At 35.2% G+C, this 21,696-nt stretch overlaps 2 protein-coding genes across 2 annotated transcripts; both read left to right on the top strand.

Moving 5' to 3' along the window:
* The first annotated feature begins 7,653 nt into the window (after nucleotides 1-7,653).
* LOC125220397 (protein FAR1-RELATED SEQUENCE 5-like) lies at nucleotides 7,654-11,984 on the top strand. Its single transcript, XM_048122570.1, has 4 exons — nucleotides 7,654-7,860; nucleotides 10,305-10,371; nucleotides 10,780-11,542; nucleotides 11,705-11,984. Exons 1-4 carry the CDS (start codon nucleotides 7,654-7,656, stop codon nucleotides 11,982-11,984), a joined length of 1,317 nt encoding a protein of 438 aa, XP_047978527.1.
* Nucleotides 11,985-12,062: 78 nt separating this feature from the next.
* On the top strand, nucleotides 12,063-13,121 carry LOC125220396 (protein FAR1-RELATED SEQUENCE 5-like). Its single transcript, XM_048122569.1, has one exon. The coding sequence runs from the start codon at nucleotides 12,063-12,065 to the stop codon at nucleotides 13,119-13,121; it is 1,059 nt and encodes a 352-aa protein (XP_047978526.1).
* The last annotated feature ends 8,575 nt before the right edge of the window (nucleotides 13,122-21,696 follow it).

The following is a 21,696-nucleotide window of genomic DNA, read 5'->3' as shown; positions in this document are numbered from 1 at the left end:
ATTTATATGGATTTACTCCAAGATTAATTCTAGATGAATTAGGATAAATATTTATATTAATTTATTTTATCCTATGGATTTGAATAGATTTAATTCTATTAAGACAAATCTTAGATGAATTAAAATAAGTATTAATCCAAGTTATCCTTATCTTTTGGATTTATGTCCTAGATAGATTAGGATGTTAACGATACATAAGAAAATCCTTATTTAGTTGGATTTGGATAAATTTATTTATCTAAGAATCCTAAGTAATGTTTGATATATTCTGGATGTCTATTCTAAATATAATTAAGATTTGTATAAATCTTGGTTGATAGGATTTTATATTTATCTTATGGATTATGATGGAACTGTTTCTATCTAGTAATATCCTAGTACGATTTAAATAATGATAATCCTAGATCAACGTTATCTTGAATTGTATGATTTGATTTTATCGAAATAAAATCTAGAATACTCCTAAGTGGATTTAGATAGTTGATTCTATCTTGATAAATCCTAATAAATGTATTTGGATAATTATTATCCAAGATAAAACTTAATTATTTAATTGATTCTCCCTTGACTAGATTAAATAATTTTCGATAATTATCCTGTGTGTTTAAATGTCTTGCATTAAATGGATTTATCTATTTATTTGGTGTTTATCTATTTTAAGTGGATTATCTGTTTTATCTGCTTATGTGATAATTATGCAGAAACCATATAAAAAATATCTAAGTGATGATTACAACAAGTCCATTGTATATGGTCTCAGTCGGTTGGTTTGCAAATTTATGAAGCTAGTTTCTAATATTATCGCCACCCACTTTGTGGGGACAATAATCCTACGAAACAGTAAGTTCATAAGGGCGGACATCTCACACAATAAATAGAATGAACTAGAAAGTGGTTCCCAATATTATCGCCACCCACTTTGTGGGGACAATAATCCTAAGGAACTACGAGTTTCAGGGTTCAATCAGAATTTATGAGATAGCTTGATTTTGTCATCAGCATATGAACATTGTCATGGGAGTGTGTTGTAGAGATAAAACTCTGTAATGCTAAATCTGATGGTCGTGCTTAGGCAACATTAGGTGGCCATGCCATGTTTTGTAGTCTCTGGACTATTCGTCGGTGTTGTGACCAGTAAAATTGTCAAAATTTTAATGCGTATAAACCTCCTTTGGAGGGTACAATTTTTTAATTTTGCTGTTGTAAGATACATAATTGTTTTGTGATTATTTGTAATTATGTGTTGAGCATGAGTATGTGATAATAAGTTTATTTGTCAAATCTTCATTATGTCATTTAATATTTGTCTGCGATCCATAAAGAAACTCGAATGCCAAAATTATGTAGACCGGAAATGAAAATGGATAAGATTCTCATCGCTGAAAACCTTGAGTTTATACTCACCGATTCATGTCCTCCATTTCCTCGACATAATTCCTCGAAGAATGTTCGAGAATGCATTATGCACGTACTTGATAAGCTCTTTGAGGAATAAGGTCAAGCTATTTTCTTTGAAGTAGCACAACAAGTCTTGGTAAGTGACGATGAAAGATGGATATCAATAGAATCTGTCTAGATGATTCAATTGGAATGTTCTAGAGGGACAAAATGTTTTGAGGAATCTTTTGATCACTCAAATAGTTTTCCGACTCAAGTCATCTCCTAAAGTAACAAGAAATGACTACAAGAAGGTTTAACTGAAAAGTAGAAAATCTTCAGAATAATAGTCGTTATGTTACTGTTAGAGGAAAGTAACATGATATATGACGAATTCATAAAGGCTGCATTTTTCCTAAGTCCTAGTTCATTTGAACAAAAGACTAGATATGGAAATGGGAGAGCCTGAATTGTCATCAAAGTTTGTTTTAAGCGAGTGAAGATGCTTTGTAAGTTGGATTGACCTCTTTTAAAGAAGGACAATGACTTACATGACAATGCAACTTTTAAGTAAGAGATCTTGATCCAGTTAGGGTTTTGTTGCAGTGGGAGCTATTAATGCTCAACTATTGTTTTATGATTGATGTTTAAGGCATCATAGTATTAAAACAATAATAGTGCAACAAGGTTGAGTATTCAACAACACATCAACTTCTTAATCATTGAATGATAAAGTATTTATGGCTCTTAGCCTTAAGGCCAAGAAAATACTTAGAAATTGTTCGAACTGATCTAGACTATCAAGATTTTAACATATCGTTAAATAGCTTGAGAGTTGAGAAAGTCTATTTGATGCACTATGAGTTAGAATCATTTGATTTTTCAACGAGATTCAGAATACTTATAGAAGTGCAACATAGAAAGACTACTTGGTTTACACCATAAGGAGACGAGCAAAGGGTTATGATCAGTAGTGGGAGTCTAATCTCCATTAACGAATCCAAGCATTCATCTAATGAATGAGATAGTTATGTAAGAAGGATTCGAAGTCTTTCTAAGACATGTTTGATTATGTGATGAGTTGTACTCATTAAAATCTTATCATTGATGGGATAAACATTAAAGAAACTACCAACATCAATACCTTCTATAAAACACGAGTTGTGGACTAGAGCGTCTCTAGTCTAGCACATCTCAAGGTGTAATGTTGTTCCAACACGTGTTGGAAAAGTGTTCAAGAGATTGGAGTTGAGTACTGAGGCATGTTTTAAGTTTGTCCAAAATGATGTAAGGTTATAAGTTCTGTAATCTTCAAAGATATAATTCTTGTATGAAGATCAAGAGATGAACTACAAGCCTAACAGCGTGATAACTCTCAAAATAAAGAGAGAGATATCGGATTTTCCACATTACCAAGAAGTCATACCATTAGAATCTTTTGCACTAATAAAATCAACTTCAGTACCTAAGATTGTAAGAACCATATCGTAGTGCGAGCGTTCCAATGGAACACAACAATTTCATGGGTCTAAGAGTGTCGTAAGACTCAGTCTTAGATTAACTTGAACATAATCCCTTTAACTACAATGTAGTATTAGTATTGGTTAATTTGGATAATCATCTTTGAAAAGGTGATAGATTCCATATTACAATCTAAGATAGACAACATGTTTTACAAGACTTGCAATACTACCTATAGGCTGTGTCAGTCAGTGGGAGCTAGTATATCTGCAAGTGTAAATGTGGATCTCAAAAAGCTAGACAATGACAATGGGGTATACCTAAAGAGAACAATCTTCTCGCGGTCGTTGTTCCAGGATTTGTTTGATCCTATTGTCTATTAGAACTTACATAAATTGGAATATATGTATTATGATTGTCAAGACAACCTTCTATAAATAGAAGTCTTGAGGAAATCATCTACTAAAACGTCCTAATAGATATGTAATTAAGGGCAAGAAACGCATGATTGGAAGCTTATAAAGACCTTCGTAGTCTTAGGCAAGCATCTAAATCAGAGTATATATGTTTTATCAAAATTGTCAAATGTCTAAAATTTGACTTTTGCCCATAGCAGTCTTGTAAGCACCAGGAAGTTGAAAGTGCATTAAATGTGGTATTATTGGTACTCTACGATGATGAAATCTACAAAGTTGCAAACAACTAAGATTGACATCTGGTGTAGGAAAACTGGTTGTGTACCCAGTTTTAAGGTAAAGGACTAAAGAGACACTAATTACATTCTTAGCATCTAAGTCCTTTTAAAATTGCTAGAAAGAATGTTGAGATTCTCTTAGGAATCCTATATCTATACATTGCTTGGAACATTTAGCATTAGAAATTCCATGAAAAGGTTTATACCTTTCAATATGGAATTGTTTTGTCTCTAGTCAAATGTCGTTTGACGCTTAGTGAGATTAAGAATAACGAGACTAGTTTTGGAGATAGATGTCTCATGTATGCTACAATGTGTACTAATTTTGATATTAGTTGTGCTTTTGTATAGCAAGTATATATCATATTAACCATTGCAAAGGATTTTGATTGAGGTAATGAATGTACCCTAGTGCTTGAGAAAGACTAGTAACTATATTCTAGTTTACCAGTCATTCATGTAATGTCCTTAAGGTTACACTGTCTTTGTTTTATGACTAATCAGTGATCGAGTAAGTCATCCTCTGAAAATGTGTTTACCTTAGAAATATCTTCCTAATAGCTTTAATCGTAATTTTGAGTATGCCTATGAGTATTTTTGTTTTATTACTCTAGTGAAGGCTAACTCAAGGGACACACGAGTTTATTAAGCTAAGCAATCACATATGGGGATGAAATTAATTAAAGATGAAGTACGCAGCGAAGACATTATGGTGAAAAAGATATTATCAGAGAACAACCAAACAGATTTTTCTTTCACTTAGTGAAATGAATGGTAGTTCAGATATATCTAGTACAAAGACCTACTTTGAGTATAAGTGGGAGAGTTTTTGGCAGTGGGTATACTCGAAAGCATGTTTTGAGTATAAGTGGGAGATTGTTAGGTTTGGTATACTGAAAAGCATGTTTCGAGCAAGTTTCACGCGAATAGAATCTTGCTTGTATACGTAAAACTCTACAATCCACTTTTAACCCGATTCAGTATTATTCGAGCAGTCTCGCACGAATAGAATCACTATTATTATTACATTGTGTTTGCTTGTGCGTTTATAAGATGTTTTATAAACATTTAAATGTACAAGAAGCAAACAAAGTCTAAGTCTTTTGCTTAGTAGACCGGTTGTGGGCAGCGTCCACTTTAAGGTAACACGGTCAGATCTATGCAATGCTTTGCAAAAGAAAAAGAAGAATTTCACAACCTAGATAGGCTTAGACTACCTATCGTGAAAGGTTGCAATGTCAGTCCGCATATTTCTAAGCCTTACTGAAATAAGATGACATTGGTGTGGTATAGCACTGAATGGATCTAACAGCAAGACGTGTCTTTATGCTATCTAAACACTAGGTCTTGATAAAATACTATTTCTTAATCAACATATGTTAGCATTGAGCATACGGTATTGATTATGCACTACTTTGACTTATCAAATGGTGCGGGTTTTTCGCAACCCAATAATCCTGATATATTGGGTAGTGGTGATTAATATCTAGCGGTGCTAGGATTGCTATTATGTTGAATCGTGCACGAGGTGAGTCTCATTTGATAATGTCCTCAAGAGGAGCTCGAACAAGGTTTTATTATTCGGAAAACTGGCCAGTTGGAGTTTTATTACTCTATGAATAATAAATAAATGTTTCTTCCTAAGTCCACTCTTGGAATTAATGAGATATTAATTAATGGACATTTATATCTTAAGCGTGGGAAATAAATAATATAAATTACGGAAACCCGGATTACTTGTAATTTCCGATTTGGATGGGGAGAGTTGAATATTACTTCTGTAGTGGCTGCTCATAATATTCCAATATAAGCTTGTATTAAATTGTGGGTTCAATTTAATTAGTAAAAAGCTAAATGGGGGAGCCCATATCCAAAACCTTTCATAGATCCCTTTCTGGGCCCAAAAGGAACTTAATATAAATATGAGAATAAATGAGACAGAATAATTATTATTTCATTCACATGAAATTTTCGTCCCTTCTCTCTAGGAAGGAGAACGAAATTTTCAGCTCCTCCTCCGTGAGGAATTTTCTGTCTTCTTTATTCGAGTCCTAGTATTTTGATGAGATCAGCCACCCTGATATCGAGATACAGTTCGGGAACCAGAGATAAGATCCGTGGTCTAGTATTTAAGATCATCACGTGGAGAAGGCACGAGCAATCATCGATTCTTTGGAGAATCAAATCGGTAACCCTAAACCGTAGAAATCATGTTTTAGGATATATATTTTCTAAGCATGAATTATTTGCGTTCTAGCATGCAATTATCTGTTTAACATGTGAATTCATTAATCGCATAATCGGTCAAATAGATCCGTATCTGATTTATTTGTTTTGTACAAGTCTTCCGCTGTGCAAGGGGCACCAAACCCCAGCAGTGAGATCATCAGCCTTCTTTGAACCGTTCTTCCTTGTGTCAAAACCAACACGGCAACCATAGTTCTCGTAAAATTCAATGGCATTGTCCAATGTGGGGAAGCTACGACCAACAAATGGTTTAAGCTCTATAGGGCATTCTGATGTATTTAAATCTGTAATAATTCATAATCAGAACACACCTAAAAACTAATGATGAAATAAAGACAAGTTTCCATCTACTGGATTTAGAACGATAATAGGTCATAATAAAGACAAATCGTGCCATACAACGCGTACAACTATCTTCTACGAAAATGGGTCATACTAAACCCAAATCGAAGCATAGCGGAAAAATTGATCAAATAATATAGGTGAAAAGATACATAAAACAGAAGACAATGACAGAAACAGATACAAATATATGAATCGGAGCATAATAAAAAAATGAAAAAAGAAAACATAACCAAACCTTGTATTCTCAAGAACGTCATCGGAGTATGATTGATTATCTACGTGCGAAATCTAATGTGTGTCGGATTACATTTTTGGAGTTGGGAGCTACCAATGACGATGATATAGAATTGGAAATGGAACAGAATAATTTGGAACACGATTGGAGTTGGAATCTGCAACAACGATGATATAGAATTGAGAATGGAACAGATTAATCTGGAACACGACAACGACGAATAATAAATCACAAATAATAAATCTTCATGGAAAAAGGTATAATGGAAATTTGATGGTACATCGGCTGAAGAAGATAAAGATACTAAGGAGATGAAGTTGATGAATGTTAACTCATAATTCATGCATATGATTTGTTAGTAGAAAGAGAAATGACCAGATTATAGAAGTTGCCATAACAATCGAGATGTAGCTAATGACTCTAGTGACCTTATTGGATTTTTAGTGAATAAAATAATATGATTTAGGGAATTAATTGAGCCATTAGATTTTTTAATCTCAAGATGATCTCGCCAAATCCTAAGGATGAAATTTGGCATGTATTTCTTTGTTTAAAGCCATTTTTGTTTTGATGAAAATCCTATATATATATATATATATAGATGGATGTGATCATATCATAACCTATATTTATGGTGATAACCTAATAACCCTCATTTTATGGAACAAAATATCATTTTATGGAATAAAATATCATTTTATCGTGTATAAATATCATTTTTAGTAAAAATGATACTTTTGACCCATAAAATGATAGGGTTATTAGGTTATCACATAAATATGAGTTATGATATGATCACACCTATATATATATATATATATATATATATATATATATATAGGATTGTGATCAATTGAGATTATTTAGGTTAATTGAGAAATGAGATGCATTATCAGCCACTCATTTAATAAAAATGAGTGGTCCAGAATTTGCCACATAAAAAATATATTTAGATTAATTAGTTATGAAAGAGTATAATGGTAATATCCCCCAATTGAGAATATTAGTGAATTATGAGCGGCCACTTCCGTTCACATCTCTCGTCGGCCGACCGACACCGTCGCCGCGACCTGGCAAATCCTCGGCCACGAGCAGAGCCTCTACATCACGCTGCAGCTTAGCCCCGCCGCGGCGGATGAAATTAGTAACAGGAAAGGCCACCGCGGCGCCAGATTTTCGTCTCTGATTTTAGGTCTATTTAGATCGAAATCTGACAAACACGATTTTGAATTCGAGCTCGGATTAAGGGGTTTCCGGTCAATCCTGCTTGGCTTCGCCATTTCGGTTCTCCAGCATGATCGTCGGCCGCCGGAGTAAGCAGATTCGGTCGTTCTCGGTGGACGAGAGCTCGATCGGAGCGCAGCAGAGATCGTGCCAGAATTGCGACCGCGGAATGTCGCCGGCGAGATGCTCCGACAAGGAGGAGGACGAGCATTGCCACGGAGTATCGAGCGGCTACTCATCGGAGTCATCGCAGGGGTGGAGTCGTCGGAGTCTTCCTGTAAGTTGAAATTTGTGTTCTATCTGTCTCATCGAAAACTATCGAGATGTGTTCATATGTATTACTCCTCACCGGCGCTATCACAATATTCCTCTTCCGCTTCCTCCGCGGTCGCGCCAAGCGTGCGGAAGAGACGGTAATGTTTGTGCTTTTCTCTCTCTAGAATTTCCTTAATTCTGCATATCTTCTGTTTGATAAAAGTCGCAGCAGAGTTTTCTTATTTTTAAATTGATTCGATAAGTTAATCTAAATATATTAATGACTGATAATTAAAGCTATCATAATCACTAGTACTGAACTGGCTAATAAATTTTTAATTCCAATATTAATTTATTGAATGTATTGAAATTTGAGATATGTTTGTTGGAATAATTTAGCAATGTGTCAATATATAAAATGGGGGTTGAGTCCAATCTGTGGTTTCGAAATTGAGGAAAAAGTTGAATCTAAGGCGGTGGAGTTGGTCGCGTCTGATGGGGGCGGAAATTGAGATGCATATATCTCAATTTTTTAGCTCCGGTGAATCTGGCTATTGATATGTGAATTATAAAAGTTATTTTTTAGTTGTTGACATTTTATTACAAGTTGTTGACATTCGATAATCTGGCTATTGATATGTGAATTATAAGTGTTATTTTTTTGTTGAGAGAGTATAAGTGTTATTTTTTAGTTGTTGACATTTTCATACGAGTTGTTGACATTCGATATTCTGGCTATTGATATGTGAATTATAAGTGTTATTTTTTAGTTGTTGACATTCGATAATCTCGCTATTGATATGTGAATTATAAGTGTTATTTTTTAGTTGTTGACATTTTAATACGAGTTGTTGACATTCGATATTCTCGGTATTGATATGTGTATTGTGAATCTTATTTGTTAGTTGTTGACATTTTAATACGAGTTGTTGACATTCGATATTCTCGGTATTGATATGTGAATTATAAGTGTTATGTGTTATTTGTTAGTTGTTGACATTTTAATACGAGTTGTTCACATTCGATATTCTCGATATTGATATGTGAATTATAAGTATTATTTGTTAGTTGTTGACATTTTAATACGAGTTGTTGACATTCGATATTCTCGATATTGATATGTGAATAGTAAGTGTTATTTGTTAGTTGTGGACATTTTAATACGAGTTGTTGACATTCGATATTCTCGGTATTGATATGTGAATTGTAAGTGTTATTTGTTAGTTGTTGACATTTTAATACGAGTTGTTGACATTCGATATTCTCGGTATTGGTATGTGAATTATAAGTGTTATTTTTTAGTTGTTGACATTTTAATAAGTGTTATTTTATTGAATATTGAAGATTTGAAGATTTGAATGTTGAAGATTTGAAGATTTGAATGTTGAAGAGATTTGAAGATTTGAATGTTGAAGATTTGAAGATTTGAAGATTTGAATGTTGAAGATTTGAAGATTTGAATGTTGAAAAGATTTGAAGATTTGAATGTTGAAGATTTGAAGATTTGAAGACTTTGCAGCTAGAGTTTTAGAGAGGATTTTAGAAAATGATTTCAAACACAATTTAATGAAAAGACAATTATCCCCCGTGTTGACATAATGTGATAGGTGTTGACATTAAGTTAATCTTGTGAATTAGTGGCTAAGGTTGCATCTCATTTCTCAATTATGCTCAAATATCTCATCCTAACAAGACCATATATATATATATATATATAGGGTTGCGTTAGTGTGCTAACTAATTTACAGTAATAACTAATAACTTTCATATTGTGTATTAAAAATATCAATACAAAGACATAATTATATCAATACAACATGTAAAATTTAAATATCAACACAAAGACATAAGTTTATCAGCACAAGAAGATTGATAAATTTATGTCTCTATGTTGATATTTTTAACAAATAAAGTTGATATTAGTTATTAGTTATTACTGTAACTTAGTTAGTATTTGATCACGCACCTATATATATATATATATGTATGTATAGGGTTGTGTTAAGATGACAACACTTATTATAATGACACCATACCACAATTCTAGTCCCATGGATCAGGAAATCCTAGGCTTATTAAGCTGCCACGTGGCAGCTTATTTTAATTATGTTGAACCCATTAAAAACTCTGAAGGGTAAATAGGAATTCTCTATTCCTTAACAATTTCACGGCTGAATTGTGATCAATTCTCAATTGATCGCGACGATGGAAATTTTTAATTTCACGCTGAATTGATCGATGAATTCTCCATAATTGATCGATGAATTGATTGATGAATGCTCCATATTTTCAATTTTCAATTTCACGCTGGAAATCATTTTTCAATCCTGAATCCAATTTGATACTGATCCATATTCAGCAATTCAATTTCTCCACAATTCGTTTTCTGCAATTGGATTCCGAATCTTCAATTTCAATCCTAATTTGAGAACCGAGAAATCTCCAAATCGTTGTCTCTCTTCATAGGTTTCTGAAATTCATGAGAATATGGGCGACTCGATCATCAATTTTGATTTGGATATTTTTCCTGAAGGTGATTATCGACATGTTTAGCTGGAAAATAATTGTCAATTATTGGACGATTGTGATGACGAATTTGTTTACTGTTTTGACAATTATTGATCTTTTGTTTGACGAATTATGCTTCTATTTATGTTCAATACTGGTTGAAGAGTAGTTTTCGATGAATACTTGTTTAGTAGAGTATGTTTCTACTTCTGTTCAATATTGGTAGATGAGTAATGTTCGATTTCATAAAGCGTAATGCAGAGTATTAACCTATGATTTCATGGCAATACTCTGTTTCTGCTGATTCTGATTCTGTTTAGTATAGTTTGTAGTAGTTGCTGGTTTATGTGTATCACAATGCTCTTCACCTAATTGTTTATTGCAGCCAATTGTATCTTAACTAATTTGCCTCATGTTTTATCTTTTTATCCAGTTGCATGTGTGCCAACATGCCCCGACGAACTCCGTCCTTATGTTGGTAAGAAATTCCATTCATTAGATGAGGGTATTGCCTTTTATGAAGGTTATGGGCGTGAAACTGGTTTCGATGTGCGTAAACGTGGAATCAAATCTACTAGAGATGTTGTTACGTGGCAATATCTTGTTTGTAACATACAGGGATTGAAGGTGGGGATTGAAATGCATGAGATGCATGCACAAGAGGGTTTTATAACCAAACGTAGACGCACATCCAAAAGGTGTGAATGTAGAGCGCGAATATCACTCAAGTATGTATCTAAGGTTGGATTTGTGGGTTATGTTGTTCAAGAATTTGTGGAAGTTCATAATCATAGTATGATTGAACTTCCGTTTAGACGTTACATGCATATTAATCGTAGGTTGGGTGAAGTACACAGGCAATTCATATGGGACTGCACGAAAGCCAATATTGGACCCACCATGTCATTCAAATTCTTGAATGAGTTCTTTGGCGGCTATGACACTGTTGGAATCACCGTGGCAGAACTTAGGAATTATGTCCAAGGTCTGAAAACTTATGTCGAAGGTTCTGATGCACAAATGTTGTTAGATGAAATGGTGAGGAAAAAGAAGGCATGTCCTGATTTCACATATCACCATCAACTTGGGAGTTCAAAAGAGTTAAAAGTGCTTTTCTGGTGCGATGCAATATCTAAGCGGAATTATCAACTGTATGGTGATGTTGTCTCCTTCGACTCCACATACAATACCAATAGGTAATGCCTTGTTCGTTTATATATAAATTATGCATTCCATGTGTTAGGTTTCTGTTTGGATAACATTGTAGATTAGGATTCTAATAATTGCAGTCTATTGTGTATTATATTGCAGTTTTTGGACTCTAATATTGCAGTCTACCGTTTATATGTATGAAACAGGTATTGCATGATATTTTCACCCTTCATGGGCAAGGATAACCATGGAAAGCCAGTCACATTTGGAGCTGCACTCTTATCCAATGAGACCACAGAATCTTATTCATGGCTCTTCAAGCATTTTTTGGAATCCATGGGTCAAGCCCCTAAGATGATTGTTACTGACCAAGATATATGTATGAGAGCTGCTATTCGTGATGTTTTGGTGGATACAAAGCATAGATGGTGCATGTGGCACATTATGCTTAAACTTACCGACAAAATTCCAAGGAGATCTCTATAAAATGAAGAGTTGAAAAAAGAGATCAGTGCTTGTGTGTGGTCTGAGGTTCTAGAGCCTGAAGAGTTTGAAGATTCAAGGATGGGGATAATGGAGCGTTATGAGCTTCTTCATGTCGAGTGGTTTGTAACAATGTTTGACGATAGAGAGATGTGGGTCCCTGCCTATTTTAGAGACTTTCCCATGGGGTCTTTTATTAGGACGACATCTGTTTCCGAGTCTGAGAATAACTTCTATAAAACATTCACAAGACCTCGCTCCAATCTAGTTGAGTTCATCATGAATTTTGATCATGCATTGGCTGCACAGAGAAATTCTAGCTCGAAGTTAGATTATATGGATTCAACTATTATACCACCGTTCTCCAGTCAGTTGGTATTAGAAAAACATGTTGCAACAAAGTACACTGATCACATGTTCAAGAGAGTGCAACGTGAGATAGTGGATGCATTGCACCATTGTAGCACTGATTGTTTATTGAAAGATGATGTGTTAGAGATCTCCACAATAAAGGACAAGTATAGTAAATCTTGGATTGTTACCTACACGACCAGTGAGGATTCGTATTCCCGTTCTTGCAAATTGTTTGGGAGAGAGGGAATTCTTTGTAGTCATATATTTTTGGTTTTCAAGAACAGGTTTTTGAAGGTTATACCTGATAAGTACTTCCATGTGAGGTGGTCGAAGACTGCCTTAGCTGATGCTATTCGTGGACTAGCTCGATGTTTGGGAGATCCTGAACTTCTATTAGATCCAAACCAACTGTCAAAGAATAAAGTTGTTGACATATTTTTCAGTTACTTGAAAAAATTTGATGTTGATAGTGCCATCATTGATTTGTTTTCAGCTGGAATTGATGAGCTTGGGAAGAGTCTTATGACAAGAATCCATGAACCATCTTCAGCAGACAAGGATAAGCCAGTTAAAGATTTCTATTTTGCTGAAAAGCCAGCTGTGGTTAGAGTACAACCACCATCAGTTGTGTCCACCAAAGGTTCGAAAAGTGATTCCAAAAGCCGTTTGGTGTTCGCGAAGGAAAAGGCTATAAAGTTGAACAGCAAACCATTGCGTCAGTGTAAAAAATGTGGCGAATTTGGTCACCATGACTCTAGGAACTGTGGTCGACAAAAGGGAAAATAAAACTGTTAGTTCATTTTTACATTATCAGGTTGCAGTCTTATACAGAAGATATTGCAGTATTAGGGTAGATATATTGCAGTCTAATGAAACGAGTGCAGACACACTATTTTCTTCTTTCTATTCCTTCATTACTATTAATTTTATACTATTGTTTCCAAGTTGCCTTTTATTTCAGTAAATAGTCTAACTTCAATCTTTTTTAATTACAAATTTTTACAGTACTATATTGCAGTCTTATTCAATGAATGTTGCTGTGTTACCACAGCAATGTTGCAGTTTACATATTATTGTTACAATTTTTCTTTCTGATGTAGTTTAATAGAACGAAACTATAGCTAGGTGGTACACAACCTTAAAGTCTCTACAACTAAAGCATAATTAGCTTTCAAGTGCTAGGAAGATATGATGTTCTGGTAATCATCACTTGACTTTAAAGAAATGTTCACTCAAATTCCATTATCAGGAGATGCTTTTAAGTTTGCAAAGTCATGACATTTACACTGCAATAATCCCAATAGAACTCCCTGCTCTAACTGAATCTTAGAGTTCGAATTAAAATAGGTCCTAAAAATTTTGTTACACCCACAAACTAATAAATATAAAAAATCCAATCTTTTTTCATAAAATGCCCTAAATTTGGGGGAAACTGAACAGAGATATGACCTGTAATTAATCTCAAGCATGCAAGCATATTATAAGTAACTGCCATCAAAACAATTATGGATAAAAAGTTAAATCAAATTAATTCAGTTACATTTTCTACCCCAAAATAAAATTATAAAACCAAATGTTTCAGCACAAGTTCATTCAAACATCCAAGATTTCATTGCAAACATCCAAGACTTCATTGCAGCAGTCATTCAAACATTCAAACACTCAAACATTCATTCATCATTGCAGCAGCCATAGGCCCTATTTTCATTGTGAGGCACGCCAAGATGGTTTGTTCTTGTACTCCGCTACCATATTCTCCACATCAATCGGTCTTGTCTTTTTTGCCTCCGTATACAGATGTGAGGCAAGTCTTGACACACACCTGAAAGCCCTATTGTTGTTGTTATACAACATTGCTGTACAATATTTGGCTCGAAGAAGCTGCAGAGGCTTTGATTGTTTGTTTGTCAAATCACACTTCTAGTCAGTGACCTTCATGCCCATATAAGTCTCCATATGGCGCATTGCATACAAGCCACAATCTGTAGTATCTTCTTTAGCAGTCCATTTCATTTCTAGAATCTTCACATTTGCTTTTTGGAGCATGCGACCGTAGCTAGCACAACAACATGTTTCCAGAGTGTAGACAAAGAAATCTATCTGCAATTTATAAAATAAGAATTTTCAAGCTGATGTGATTTGCATTTATATATAATGTATATTGCAGAATAACATATATAGCCTTGCTTGCCTACCAGCCTATAGACTTGGTCGCCATATCTATCCCTAACATTAGCTTCTTCTAATCTAACATTATCTATCACGCAGATTATTGCTTTCAAGAAATCAAAACAAACCACATAGTAGTGGTCGTTTGTATATATAGGGAAAAAACCTATTTCATAACAATGAGCATATTTAATTGCATTCCACTAAGAAACATATTGTAGTTCAATGTATTGATAGTTTATTACCAGACTGTAATTTTCCCATTTGAAGTTTTGGATATACTTTAGCTCATCAATGATTCTTTCATGAAAGACCTCCTTTGTCTGATCAGTCTTTGGATCCACAACTGTACCACTCTGCAACCAAAGAAAATAAGAATTAGGACAACCATATGAGAAGTCTAATATGCATCAAGTGTTTGAGACATACGAAGGGGAAAGTAGACAGAAACAATCTGCTGGGTGATGTACGGGACTTGAAATTCTCATTCAAATTTAAGTAACAACTCCACCCATCTATGACTGCAACATGGATCCTTGCATATGGCAGCATTGACATTAGTTGAGCATGAGTAATTTTGAAGTTGTTGATGTTGAATACAATCAGCTCCCTGTTACAAAATGTAGGATGTTATCATTCTGTACAATTATTGAATAAACACTTGGTATTAAAAATAATTTCATACGAAACATACGTGGCATTGATTTCAGTACTCATCATCCAAAAATACAGTTCCTCTCATCCCCCGTCAGTTTGTTTGACATTGTAACTGCACGCACAGCATAAGGAGATTTGATCGCATCACTTACTTTATGTTTTGTCTTGTCACGGGTGGAGATTGTTTTTTGTCCCTGTTGGAAATTACAACAAACAATATTACAATTATTAAACTTAAGAATGCATAGTATAATTTGGCAAGATGCATTATATACATGTTCCTCCTTTTCTTTGGAAGGATCATTCACATTCGATGCAGCATCAGCCTTTTGCGTGTCCTTTGAAGCTGCAGTTTTCACTCCTTGTGGAGGCTTCAAAGGTTCTTCACAGACATTCTACAATAGCCACAAACACAAATGCATTATAATATGATATATATAATATAGTAATCTGCAAAAATTCAAACTGTATTATGCAATGTATATCATACCTCTGCAGGAGCTGATGTACTATCATTTTTATCCTTTGAAGGCTCATTCTTTCCAGTAGCTGCAGCTGGGCTCGATGAGCACGTAGCCTGTGAAGGCTCCTCTCTTGCTTCAGTTGCACCACCCATCTTCTCCTTTCCACGACTTTGATCTGCAGGTGATTTCTCACCTCTCGACTGGCCACCTTGTGCTTGCACATTCTGCATATCCATAAAACCATCATTACGAACAATCTCCAATTACAAAAGTGTAGTGAAATTTCAAATACAATATAAATAAACCACATATTGTTATCAATAAGAAAAACTTACTTGACTGTCATCATCATCAAACAGATTCCAATTAGGCATATAATTTTCCAATTCAATTTTTTTATCTAGAGCACTCATCATTTTTTCGATTGCTGCCAGCCAGTCAGGATTCTATAGATCCTCGTCATCCAAATTTTGAGCAAGTGTTTCAACTTGATCTTTTGTTTTCATCCGTCTCTTCTCTCTCTTTCCATTAGTCAGCATTATCAACCCCGCTGCAGATGCTACCTTAAAACTATTCATTTCATGTATGTGCTCTGGTGGTGCATGTAACGTAGCAGCAAAATTGAATGTTCCATCAGCCAAAAGATTTCCAGCACGATAGACATCAGCAGTAAATTTCCTTGCTTCTCTTTCCTCGTTGCGTTGCTGCTTTGTTTCTGCTGAAGTTGAAGGACCAGCCATATGATTCAACTCATCCAAGATTTGTTGCTCTTGCACTCGGATTATTGCTTTGTCATCATCAACAAGTTGTTGTGGCAGTTCGGTCATCATAGTAACCCAGCCCAAATCCACCAGCATTGATCTCTAGGGCTTCTCTTGCTTTTAACGCCTCCAACTCCCACATGTTAATTGATGGGAAACGTCGTTCAACTGTTCTTCTTCCTAATATCATGCTGTCCACATAACATCCCTGACATACAGAAGCAAAAAAAACTTTAGTATATGCATTTTTTTTTAAAAATTGTAAGAAAGTTACACTTACCATAAGGAAAACTATTGGACCAGTGTAGTATCTGCTAGAGGAGTTCAGCCATCTGTTATGCACATCTAACAGAACAGTGATGACGTATTCACACCAATTGTATTCATGGATGATTGACATTTATATGTAGGATCTTTGGGATAACAGGTCCATCTGCTGGGGTCTATAAAACAGTATTCCATGAGTACCAAGAACAGTCTCTTGAATTGGTCACCACCATCTACCTCATTCAACATCAGGATGGCAATGTCATCAACATATATATTTTTCCTTGGTTTTTTAAGACACTTTGCAACGACTTCCATCCACGACAAATCATGCTTCCTATGTTTCCGTTCAATACGATGTCTTCCTTTAGGAAGGCCAAGCGTCAGATGCACATCAACTTCGACGATGTGCCTGCATTTTGTCCCTGACCCTCCTATAAGTAACCCACAAGCAATGGGATTGAAGTATGATGGAACCCAGAATCTCAGTTTTGGAGGTATGAAATTTAACTTGAAATTCAGAAGTGCCCCAAACCCCATGTCAATTATATCCCTTTTTTGCTTTCCATTTAAATACTCCATGGTATTTCCAAATATTTCTAGCTTTAATCTGAATAGCAGGGCATTCACACCCTTGTTTAATCTTTGTCAAAACTACAAAAAAAAAAAAAATATAAATTCAATACTACATTATTATAAATGATGGACTGCAATATAGAACAAGCAATACTACAAGATGAAGATGCATTATTCTAAATACTGCACTGCAATGTATAACAAGCAATACAACAATATATAACATTCAATACAACAATATAGCATGCAAAACAGCAAGATGATGCATTATCCTAAATGGTGCATTGCAATCTATAACAAATAAGACTGTATTATTTTAAATGTTGCACTGCAATGTATAACAAGCAACACAACAATATGACATAAATTATCTTATTTGTTGGTCCCTCGTTTTAACTAGTAGAATATAAGTATCTAATCATGTCATGATTTAGGTATGAATTATCAATAATTGCTATAACTAATATCACTTGAAACAGAATTCAAAATTAGCAAAAGTTCATTTAATCTATACAGTAATGCATAGATTTAGAACATTGTTATCTATTTCGTTACTTGCACTAAACTAATTTTATCAGAAAAAGATCTGTCACATAATCCAAATCAATAGTGTAAATATGCAAAACTGCAAGATCATGATGCATTATTCTAAATGGACCACTGCAATATATGCCAAATAATACTGCATTATTATAAATGACCCACTGCAATATATAACAAGTAATACTACAAGATTTTTCACAATACCTTCACCTCCCGGTCCTCTTATTTCTTCATTCGTGTTTATTCTCGTGCTTGTTTTAGCTTCCACTTCTTCCTCATTCATATTTTCATGATTAGTTCTAGTTTCAGCTTCACTTGTATCCTCTCTAGATTCTTCCTCTTCTACCTGTGATCTTGTTCTTTTTCTTGCTATTTAAATTTGTCTTTACACTGCATTAAACCAATAACATCCAAATCATCCACAAAATTAATCATGCAGTAACATAACACATTTTATACATTAATACAAGCAAATCACTAACTAAGCAAATCACCAAATCAGCAATTCACTTTGAGTACAACAATACTTAATCCAATAGACAAAAAATCACAATAGTCCGTCACAACGTGTTAAAAAACCCTCATACATGGAGCAAATAGCTATAGAATTTCGAAAATCACCAAAAACAGACTAAAACCTCAGATCGAAACATTAAACAAGGCATCAATTGAATGAATAATACATATACATAAATCTGCATTCACAACAAAGTAACATTCTGGAAACCTATTTCGTCCAACCCTAAACGGAATCCAATTAACATACCTTGTGAATTGTTTTCACCGTTTACTTGTTGTATGCGTTCGGAATTCCAGAAATTAGCCCTAAATCGCGCCATTCACCGTGTAGTCGTGGCTGGAAATTGAAGTTACACGGTGTAGAGGCGGAGGCGATGGGATTTAGAGGCAGAGGCGGAGGCGGCGGGATTTATAGGCGGAGACGGCGGGATTTATAGGCGGAGGCGACGGGATTTAGAGTTGGAGGCGGCGGGATCTAGAGGTGGAGGCGGCGGGATGATATTTTGATCAGAGATTTTGGAGAGTCGGGGAGAGAGAGAGAGGCGAATTTGGAGAATGAAGATATTTTTGGGGGTAACCCTAATTTGAATCTGATTGAAATGACTAAAATGACCCCGACTGCAATTCGGTATACACTAGACAACAATCTCAATTCTGTTCACGAAATTAAGTCTTGAGCGTTGGATTTCCGGATCTAAGGGTGGATATTGGTGGTATGATGTTATTTTAACTATAGTGGCACCCTAGTGCACCCCTATATATATATCAACACAGCTTCAACACTGTTTCAATACAATATCAACACATTGTAAAATTTTAAGATTTTAATGTCAACAAAGTATCAACACAATATCAACACGACATCAATCATTGACTACCGTAGAAATTCTGTTGACATTTTCCTGTTGATGCTTTTTTGTGATCTGTTGACTACCGTTGAAACTCAAAACTATGATCTGGACCATTGAAAAATATCAACAGATCACAAAAAAGCATCAACAGGAAAATGTCAACAGAATTTCAACGGTAGTCAATGATTGATGTTGTGTTGATATTGTGTTGATATTGTGTTGACATTAAAATCTTGAAATATTACACTGTGTTGATATTGTATTGAAACTGTGTTTAAGCTGTGTTGAGGAGTTTTGAGATTATTTAGCTTAATTGAGAAATGAGATGCAATATGAGCCACTAATTCATAAGATTCACGAAATGTCAACAGCTATCACATTATGTCAACACGGGGGTATAAGTGTCATTTCGTTGTGTAATTTCTGGATTTGTTGAGCAAAAATTTTGGATTGAATTGGATGAACATTGCGTAATACCGTTTTTTCCGCAAAATTGAAGGTGAAGAATTTGTGCAATTGAAACATGAATATAGGAAGTAAACAGAAGCAGAGAAGACAATTGCGAGGAGGTAGGGGATGAAGACGAGTATGTTGGCGATTAGGCAGGAGGAGAGGCGGTAGACGCCGCTGGACGCTTCTCGGAGGAGGATTGGTCGCACGTTGATGAAGATATGGAGGGTTTCGGTGGTGGAGGAGAGGGGGAAGGTGAGTGTGTACACGAAGAGACCTAATCGCTTCTGGATCCCCGATTTGTCTAATCCGATGTTGATGTAGATCGTGCCGAGCACGATTCCGACTCCTATGGCTTGCAATGTGTTGGTGACGAGCAATTGCTTCGTTCTGTAAATCATTTTCCAGAATCAGAAGGATAGGAGTGTGATTTCGTGGATTTTCGATGTTCTAGATCTGATTTTGTCTTCAATTGGAGGAAGAGAGATGGATTCATTTGATTTTTCCGGCTCCTGCTCCGGCTGTTCCGGTGGTTGGAGGTCGGTGAGGATTTCCATGGCGAATTCGAGGGGATCGAGCTGAGGGGGGACGGTGAAGCCGTTGGAGAGGGGGATGGCTTCGAGACAGGGCGTGCCGCCGGAGCTCTTCTCCGTGCTACAGTAGGTGAAGAGAGCGTCGGTATTGTTCCGGAGCCACCAACAGCGCAAGGGGGCGGCGGAGGTGGTGGAGCTCGATCGGATTCTCCAGGTGTTTGATGAATTGATTCAGAAGGGGTGTGTGTTTGTGCGTGTGAAAGTTTAGAGTGATTTGTCTGGCTAATCTAATTATCAAGATTCAATTCTTTTCCAGAATTAAATGTTCTTTTTTCTTGTTTATAGTGATGGTTGAATGTGTTCTGTTTTTCTAGCAAATGTTTCCTTTCTTTTAAATGAGGGATTTTTTTTGGTGGATTGTTTTTCTTATTCTTGAGCTGAAATTGTTCTTGCTGGCGTTGCTGTCTTACTTAATTCTGCTGATTTTTTATTGGTCTTGATATCTTCCGTAGGTAATCTCTCTCTTTGTTTGCCTCTTGAGCTAAGATTTCCATAGCTTCTTGGTTCTTGTAAGAAACATATTGATCTATTTGACAGAAAGAGTGCGAGAGAGAGTGAAAAACATCTTGATCTAGTAAGGAATAGAGTGAAAAGCAGCACTCTCAATATTGATGATGACGATGATAATGCATAGAGCCGTAAAATAGTTGTTATTTTTTAATTACAATAATTGTTTTTGAGTTGTTGATACTATATACAAGTTGTTGACAAGATGTTGACATTTTGCTATAAGTTGTTGACATTTGATATTCTGGCTATTGATATGTGAATTATAACTGTTATTTTTTAGTTGTTGACATTTTAATACGAGTTGTTGACATTTGATATTCTGGCTATTGATATGTGAATTATAAGTGTTACTCCCTCCGTCCCACTTTAGGAATCCCGGTTGAGTTCGGCATGGGTTTTAAGAAATATAAAGGAAAGTTGGAGAAAAAAGATAGTGGAATGTGGGTCCTACTTTTATATATTAGTTTTATAATAAAATGTGAGTGGAAAAAGGTGAGTGGAATGTGGGGCCTATTACCAAATATGGAATATTCCAACCGGGACTCCTAAAGTGGGACACTGAAAAGTAGTAAACCGGGACTCCTAAAGTGGGACGGAAAGAGTATTTTTTAGTTGTTGACATTTTGATATTCCGCCATTTTAGAAATGAAATGACGATTATACCCCCTAGTTGACATAATCATGTCAACTATTCACACATAATGTCAACTGTAAGTTGTTGACATTTGATGCAGCCACTCAGTCATAATTTTCGCGCGATGTCAACAGCGTGTAGTTTTGTCAACTAGGGGTATTATCGTTAGCATGCACATCAAATGTCAATAGCCTGCATCAAATGTTAACAACTTATAGTTGACATTATATGTGTATAGTTGACACGAATTGTATATGTAGTTGACATTATATGTGTGTAGTTGACATTAATTGTAAATGTAGTTGACATAGATTATATAGGTAATTGACATAGACTATATAGGTAGTTGACATGCATAGTTGATATT

Source organism: Salvia hispanica, chromosome 4, assembly GCF_023119035.1.
Source record: "Salvia hispanica cultivar TCC Black 2014 chromosome 4, UniMelb_Shisp_WGS_1.0, whole genome shotgun sequence".
Classification (NCBI taxonomy): Eukaryota; Viridiplantae; Streptophyta; class Magnoliopsida; order Lamiales; family Lamiaceae; genus Salvia; species Salvia hispanica.
The sequence above is the reverse complement of the archived record's forward strand: the minus strand, read 5'-3'. Positions and strand labels throughout refer to the sequence as shown.